The sequence below is a fragment of the Elephantulus edwardii genome, unplaced genomic scaffold (assembly GCF_000299155.1).
Source record: "Elephantulus edwardii isolate Elephantulus edwardi_28Jun2011 unplaced genomic scaffold, EleEdw1.0 scaffold00018, whole genome shotgun sequence".
Classification (NCBI taxonomy): Eukaryota; Metazoa; Chordata; class Mammalia; order Macroscelidea; family Macroscelididae; genus Elephantulus; species Elephantulus edwardii.
Genome location: NW_006399768.1, coordinates 29575514 through 29583858, shown reverse-complemented (window position 1 = coordinate 29583858; position 8345 = coordinate 29575514). Strand labels below are relative to the sequence as shown.

The window sequence follows — 8345 nt, the reverse complement described above, 5'->3', positions numbered from 1 at the left end:
GTAAATGTTCATTAATACTAATAAAATTTAATAATAAAAAAAACATTAATTACAACTAACTAATGTAATGAACTTAAAATGTCTGATCAGACTTATATTAGCTATTGTGATTGCCTTTACTCAACTTACCTATTTATAAATTTTACTCTTTGTACATGTCCGTTTGTCTTGCGTCTATTTTTTTCCTTTATGATATATACCTAGTAGTGGAATTATTGAATTAAATTATTTTTCCAACTTTCAAAGGAAGTGCCAAACTCAACAACATATATTATTTGCTATCCTGTTGAACTTTGTTATTGCTGCTAGAGTGAGATATCTCATTATTTTTATTCTCATCTCTGATAGATCTTAAAAACTTTCATTTTGTTTATTGGCCATCTGAATGTCATCTTTGGTAAAATGCCTTTTTTTGGCCTCTGCCCACTTTGTGATCAAGGTGTTTGTTTCTTAAGGTGTTAGAGTTTTCTATAAAATTGTAATGATTAATCCCTTGTCAGATATTCCATTGTCAAATATTTTTCCCAGTTTTTAGGTTTTCTTTTTACTAATTTAGCTAAATCTTTTGATGCATAAGGATTTGATTTTGAATAAGATCTTTCAAGGACAAGAGTTGAGGCTCCATCACTGGCATTGATAAACTCCTAGGTTAACAGAATTTCTCTCTGCCTACAGGAGATATAACATTGGATCGTGAGACAGCTCATCCTTGTCTGGCCATATCTGAGGATTTAAGAAGTGTCAAGATTGGAAAGATCTCAACTCTATATAACAACCCAGGGACTTTGGACTACAGTGTCACTGTTTTGGCTGTGGAGAGTTTCAACTCAGGGAGACACTATTGGGAGATAGATGTGGGAAAAGCAACAAATTGGCAATTGGGCATTTACAGGGATTGCACAAACAAACAGGGTGCTGGGCCCAGAGGCTGTGGAGATAAAGTCTTACTCTCAAGATCCATCATGGGAATCGATTGTACATACTGGGTCTTCCCCCCGTTGAAAAGGATTTCCTTGAGAGGGGAATTACGCAAAGTTGGCATTTTCCTAGATTATGAATATGGCCAGCTGTCATTCTATAATGTGACAGAAAAATGCCTTGTTTATAATTTATCGTATCTCGCCTTCCAGGGAGCTGTCAGGCCTATTTTTTGTTTTTGTATTCCAAATGAAGACATAGATTCAGATTCAAACTCTCTCACCATTTGTCCTCCTCAGAATCTTCCTAATGGCACAAGTATTAACACCCAGACTTATCATGTGAAATCCAAAGTCAGAATGTTAAAACCATGAATTTGTTAAATGATTTTTGTGAAATAATCTAAGAAAAGATTTTTCTTATTTGGGTTGAAATCCAACTCAATACCAAATTCAATATTCAAATCTTTATAGTTTTCAAATTTCAAGTTCCATTTAATGGGTGATTTTCACTTAAATGAATCACAAGTTATAATGGTAGAAGTTCTCTACACCAGAATAAGAAGTATGTATACGGAATAGTATTTAGGAAATTAGGGTGGAAATATAACCTCATTACCGATTAGCCCAAGATCTTTAGGAATATGTTTCTTAAAACATTGACAAAATTGGATATTATCAGGAATGAAGGCAGAACTTTAGTTTTAAGGATGTCATCATATTGCCATGTGTATGTGAGGCATCCTATTATTGATCCTCATACTGACATCAGGACATCTTATTACTGGCTCTGAGCCTTTATCATCCCCAATTGTTGTAGTTAAGTGCCATCAAATTGAGTACAACTCATAGCAATCCCATGAACAGCAGAGCTAAACCCTGTCTTATCCTATGCCATCCTCACAATTTCCAACACAGGAGAGCCCATTTGGGTGTGGAGTTTTTTTAATTGAAATTTTAATAAAAGTTTATAGAGACTTTGGATTTCCATTCATTCATTGTTGCACATTTTCCTCTCTGCCCTTCCCTCCCCCCAGTTAATTTTTCTCTTTGAAATGTAAAAAAATCTTTCATTACTATGCATTCCCCTGCCCCCCAGTCCACTCCCATCATGCAGCTCTCATACTGGATTCTTTTCGTGAAAATAATACCTAATCATACATTCCTTTCAAATGGTTCTCTCTGTTTCAGTGCAGTATATATTCTTTATCCCCTCTTTTCTAAGTTTCCCCTCAACCCCAATGTCAGTTCTGCTTTACAACAATGTTATTATGTAATATTTGTCCCTTTGTGACTGAAATATTTCACTCAGTATAATGTCCTCCAGGGTCATACTTTTTGTATACTATTTCATGAGTTCCTTGTTTTTCAGTGCTGCATAGTTTTCCATTGTGTGAATATACCACAGCTTCTCTATCCATTTGTTTGTTGATGGGCACTTGGATTGTTTTCAACTTTGCTATTGTGAAAAAAGCAGCAATAATCATGGGTGTGCATAGGAGAGCCCATTTGTATCAGTCACCATCAATCCATTTGTTGAGAGTCTTTCACCAACTCTACCTTCCCAAGCATGATGTCCCTCTCCAAGGAATAGCCTTTCCTAAAACATGCCCAGAGTATGTAAGGTGAAGCTTTATCATTCTTGCCTCCAAAGATCATCCCCAATAAAGAATAATAACAAAGTTTCCTGAGGATTATTTTATCCACATGTGAATATACATATAGAGAGGGAGAGATTATTTTAAGATTATGTTTTCAAGTGTTCTTTTCCATGTTTCTTTCTGACAAAATGATTTTTTTTAAGGGTAGAAGTTTAGTGCTTTGAAACAACTAAGTAACACAGTAATGGCATTTTTATATTCTTCAAATTGATGATACACTGAAAAATGCTTTATTGTTCATCAGTTTGCTCTGTAATGAGCATACTGAGAATTGGAAGATAAAGTGTATTTAAAAGACTAACATTTAAACTCATTGCGGTCACGTCAAAGCTGACACATCAGCAGGTTTTGGACACTGTAAGTCACATGAGGGGTGATTGGTTATTTTTTTTCTCCTGTGGAAATAGTGGTGACTTAGAACCAGCCACCTTTAGTTGAGCAGCAGTAGCTCTCTACGGACTGCACCACAGAGATCCCTCAACAGCCTAGTAAGTGTCTATATTACTACTATAACATGAAAAGTTAGGCTTACTTTTCCTAAAGTAACAAGGCTACTAAATGCCCAATAAATAGCTAATATGAGAAATTAAGGGAGCTTTTGTTAGCATTATCTAGTTAGAAGTTACATTGCCAAGGTGGCACTTGTGGCAGTTCACACCCACCTGTGACTCATGGAGGAAAGGTGGACCTTTTCTCATGTGGATTACAGACTGAAAATTTACTGAAGGTTCGGCTGTGTTATGCACTATCAAATCAAGCACATCTCATAGAGCCCCTGGGAACAACAGATCTGAACCCCGTCCTATGCCACGCTCATGTTTGACACACTTGAACCCACTGCTGTAACCACTGTGTCAGTCCATCTAGTTGAGGGTATTCCTCTCATGCTGACCCTGTACCTTCTTAAACATGAAGTCGCTCTCCAAGGAGTAGTCTCTCCTAACACACCCAAAGTATGGGGATGGTCATCTTTTTCTCCAAGGAGTATTCAGGCTGAAATTTCTCAAAGACATCTGTATGTTTTTTTGGCAGTCTGTGGGACGTTTAGTAGTAGTATCCAGCACCACAGCTCAAAGGCATCAATTATTCTTCTGTCATTCTTAGTCATTTTCCAGCTTTCAGGTGAATACAAAGTGACTGAAAAGACCATGGCCCAAATCAGGCCCACCTTAGTCCTGAAACAGACATCACTGCTCTTAATAATTTGAGGAGGTCCCTGACTACAGGCTTTATATCTCCTCACTGCTGATACCAAGTGTATTGATTGGGAATCCAAGTAAGATGAAAGTCATCCTTATCTCTGATACACTTGAACCCATTGCTGCAACCATTGTGTCAATCCATCTTGTTGAAGGTCTTCCTCTCTCTTGCTGATCCTGCACCTTTTCAAGCATGAAGGCCGTCTTCAAGGAATAGTCTCTCCTAACAAGAGGCCTGAAGGATGTGGGATGGTCATCTTTTTCAATCATTTGACAAGTCATTGACAGTTGCAATCATTTCATCTATCATAATGTTGCCTATATAGGATCCGATGGTAAAGATTTTTATCTTCTTGAGTAGATGTAATCCATATTGAAGGCTATAGTGTTTGATCATCTTCAGCAAGCAACAGGTTAATGAGTCTTCTTCCAACTTTGATGCCATATGCTTTTCATAGAGTCCAGCTTCTTGAATGATTTTTCTTAGCATACAGATTGAATAGTTAGAAAAGAAAAATCCTGATTCAATCCTGGATTTTAAACCTTGCTCTTTTCACACAATAGCTTCGGATAAGTATGGGTTTCATATGAGCATAATTGTTTTCGGATTCCTATTCGTCTCAATGCTAACCATATTTATGATCCACGTAGTCAAATGCCTTTGCATAGTCAATAAAATACAAATAGACATTCTTCTGGTATTCTCTCCTTTCAGCCTCACTAGGTTCTAATTTGATGGCAGTGAAGGAAAGATGAAAAATTAACAAGAATACATACCTTGGTGGCTCAAACAGTCAAGTTCTCAATTGCTAGCTGAAAAAGTTGACAGTTTAAAAATCGCCCAGCAGTACCTTGGAAGACAGTCTTTACAATCACAGCTTCCAAAAGGTCATAGCCCTGATGATCATAAGAACCGGATGCTGAAGAATACTGAAATGATAAATATTTTTTACTTGTTGTGTTAAGTGTTAATTTTTCAAAATGGCTTTCCTAGCCACTAATTTTGCCCTGTTGGTAGATGGAAATACACAAATCAAGTGTGCTAGCCTAGCCACAAGAGGATTGGCCAATCTTTCCATTAAATTGTGCAGGTTCAGGGGCAGATTTTGACAATTTCACCACCAGCAAAGAAGCAGACATACATGTTCCTCTGGGGCTAGAAGATACTGGGCCAGCTAGACTGAAAGCAGCAGCAGCTGGGACGATAGCAGAAAACAGGAGACCTGTTGTGAGATGGAGCTCACCTTAAGACTGCTACCCCAAGGAATCAGAGCTAAGAGTCTTGCCCAGGTTTTCTCCAGAACTGTGGGTGGGGAGCCATAATTTCAGGACTAAGTAATCCTGATGGCATGTAGTTCAAATCCACCAGCAGTTCAACAGGAGAAGGACAAGCAATCTCCTCCTATGTGATTAATCGTCTCCGAAAACCCTCTGGAGGGTAAACTATGGTTTTGTTCCAACTCAGAAGCACACAAGGACTTTGTAACACTTCCGTAAAACTGGGAAGCTGTGGTGCTTGTGAGCACATTTTGGAAGCTCTCCTGACTGATTATATATCCTGCCAAACTGAATGATAGGGTTTTTTATTTTGCCAATATGGTTCTGTGTGGTCTGTGAACTATTATAATGGGTTTTGAACCCAGTAGAGTAGTAGGATTTGTGTTGGAATGAGAAGACAGAGGTGCCGAAGGAATGGGGAATATGGCTTCCATGGAAATTGGTTTTTCGTTGTGGGTGCTGTCAACAGGGACAATTCCCATTGTGGAGTTTGTAGCGATTAGATATGGCCATCTCCACATGGCTCTAGCTCTCTTTTGTACCCTTTTAATTAGCAAAATAAGAGAAGTCTAATGCTAAATAATAATAATAATAACCCTGTAGAGCAGATCTCTGTATGCATGGTGTCCCTGTGAGTCAGAATTGACTCAATGACTACTCGTGTATTTAGTTTTATTTTGTCAGAAATAAAACCAAAACCTATCTCAGATTCTACTGCTTAAGGCCCCATTAAATTCATCATGCTGCAGTAAGTCCTGTTCTCATACTCAAAATTCTTAAAAATCCAAGCTGATTTGTGCACAAAGTAGAGGAATCATGTTATCAATACTGCCCTCTACAGGTTTAATTGTTTTTTCAACCCTAAAGTGGTGCTTCTGGCCATTCCAATCCACAAGCCAATCTGAGGGGAATCGATTTATAGCCAGCCTCCAAACACCAATCACTGGAGGGTTAGATTTTAGTCTGTTCCAACGCAACAGTGATGAGCTGATTTTTTTTGTTTGTTTTAGTTTCTGTGGGTATATTGTGCATTGTGGAGATTAAAGTGCGAAAGACAATTTATAAGAAGGAATGAAAACTATTGGCTAGCAAAGGGGTGAGGATTGGTAGGAGGCAAATCACAGTGTTGTACAATTGGTGGGTGGAGGGAGCGGATAAAGGAAATGAGAAGGTTCCAGTGGTGACCTGAAAAGACAGGGAAATGGTGGGCTTGATACAATGGTGATTAATTTAATAAAACACCATGTATAGGAACGATTATATAAAACATAATGCCAATGAAGTAAAGTGTGAAACACACCAAAAAACTTCACTGTGCATGAATGAAACAATGCATAATATATGCATTGAATAATTATATGCATACCAATTAAAAAAGGGTTGAAAAGTATTCTTTGGAGATCTTTTGAAATTGTTTGGAATTCTCAAAATTTGTATTTTGAGTGGGTAATTTTTGGAGGTGAAGATACTATTATGGATTGAATTGTGTCTTCCCAGAGTATATACCACCTTGATTGGGAAGAAGAGTCTTATGGTTTGGTAGTTATGGAATGATCTCACACAATGTTATTTGATATGATCAGCTAATCATTTGTAAGGAGATTAAGGTAAATTGCAACATTATTCATATCCCAACTCTGATCCAAAATAAGGGGAGTTTCCCAATGGTGTTACTTCATCACGTTTTAAGAGAAGAATGACAAGAATAGTAAGCAGAGCTACAGTAGTTCTGTGTATGCCCTCCAACTTCTTTTGATGTTTCCTGGATCATTCAAGATTTTGCCCATAGCATCTCTTAAGTATTTCAACTCAAGACTTGAATTTGTAGGTTCTTTCTGCTTGAGAAATGCTGAGCAAGTTCTTTTTCTTTTTATTCTCCAATTCTAGGTTTGTGCTCATTCTATTATAGTAGTTTGCTTTGTCTTCCTGAACTGCCTTTTGAACTTTTCTGTTCAGCTCTTTTATGTCACCATCTCTTCCCTTTGTTTTGGCTTCTCCACGCACTGGTGCAATTTGCAGGCTCTCTTCTGACATGATTTTCAGTTTTTTCTTTCTCCTCTGTCTTTATAATGACCTTTTGCTCTCTTTATGGATAATATCCATGATATCATCCCACAACTCATTGATTCTTCAATGATTCATGATCAGTGCTTCAAATCTATTCTTAAGATGATTTTAAAATTCAAGTGGGATAGACTCAAAATCATATTTTGGTTCTCATCGACCTGATTTTGTTTTCTTCAATCAGTTTGAATTTGCACATGAGTAATTGATGGTCTGTGCCGTGGTCAGCATGTGGCCTAATTTTGACTGCTGATACTGAATTTCTCCAATGCTTTCTTCCATAGTCAGTCTGATTCCTATGTAGTTCATAGTGAAGTCTGTATGTAAAGTCATCACTTGTGTTTCTTAAAAAAAGGTATTTGCAATGAATAAATCATTGAACATACAAAATTTGATCATTCTATTTCCAGCCTCATTTCTACCAGTACATCTGTGCTTTGTGACATGGCTTCCAGTTTTTGCATTCCAATCACCAATTATCATTAACACATCTTGATTGCATATTTGGTCAACTTTGGACAACAAAATGTCATAAAAATCTTCAAATTCTCTTTTGTTTTAGCTGTTGACACATGCATATATTTTGTTCTTATAACTGGTCTGGTAATCTTAACAGAAGAAATTATAAGAACAGTATACGTCTAGGCTCTTAACTCTTCTCTGTCAAGAAATTCCTTCTTGTCCTGTAGATCACAGCTGCATCCTTGTTTTATTCTAACCATTTGTTGCTGCTTTTCTTAGACTGTTAACTGACGAATAAAAATATAAAATTCTTTCTTCTTTCTTCCCACTCAGCTCCTTTTGTGTGTCAGTGTTATATACTTTGTTGTTTTTTTTATTATTATTAAATTTTATTAGTTTTAATGAACATTTACAGGGATTTTGGGGTTTCATTCCTTCATTGCTGTACCATTCTCTCTACCCTCCTCCCCAGTTTGTTCTTCTTCCCCGCCATCCAAATGTCTGTTTTAATTGTCCAATTGCCACAGTGCTTGTCAAAGTGTTATATACTTTGTATACTGAGTTAATAATTTGAGAAACTGGAGTACCTGAAATAGAAAGTGACATCAGGATTGGAAAAAGACTCATCAACAACCTGTATTATGTACATGACATAGCCTTGCTTATTACAAGTGAAAAGGACTGGAATCACTTGCTATAGAAGATCAAGGTCTATAGCCTTCATTACTTATTACATCTCAACATCAAGAAAATAAAAATCAGCA

The 8345-nt window shown here is 37.1% G+C and overlaps 1 protein-coding gene across 1 annotated transcript in view; it reads left to right on the top strand.

The window, feature by feature from the left end:
* Positions 1–1292, top strand: part of LOC102870885 (probable E3 ubiquitin-protein ligase TRIML2-like) — an 8095-nt gene extending 6803 nt beyond the window's left edge. The window contains exon 3 of the mRNA XM_006882287.1: positions 676–1292. Within this exon, the coding sequence (XP_006882349.1) occupies positions 676–1292 (617 nt within the window). The remainder of the gene's footprint in view (positions 1–675) is intronic.
* Positions 1293–8345: the final 7053 nt, after the last annotated feature.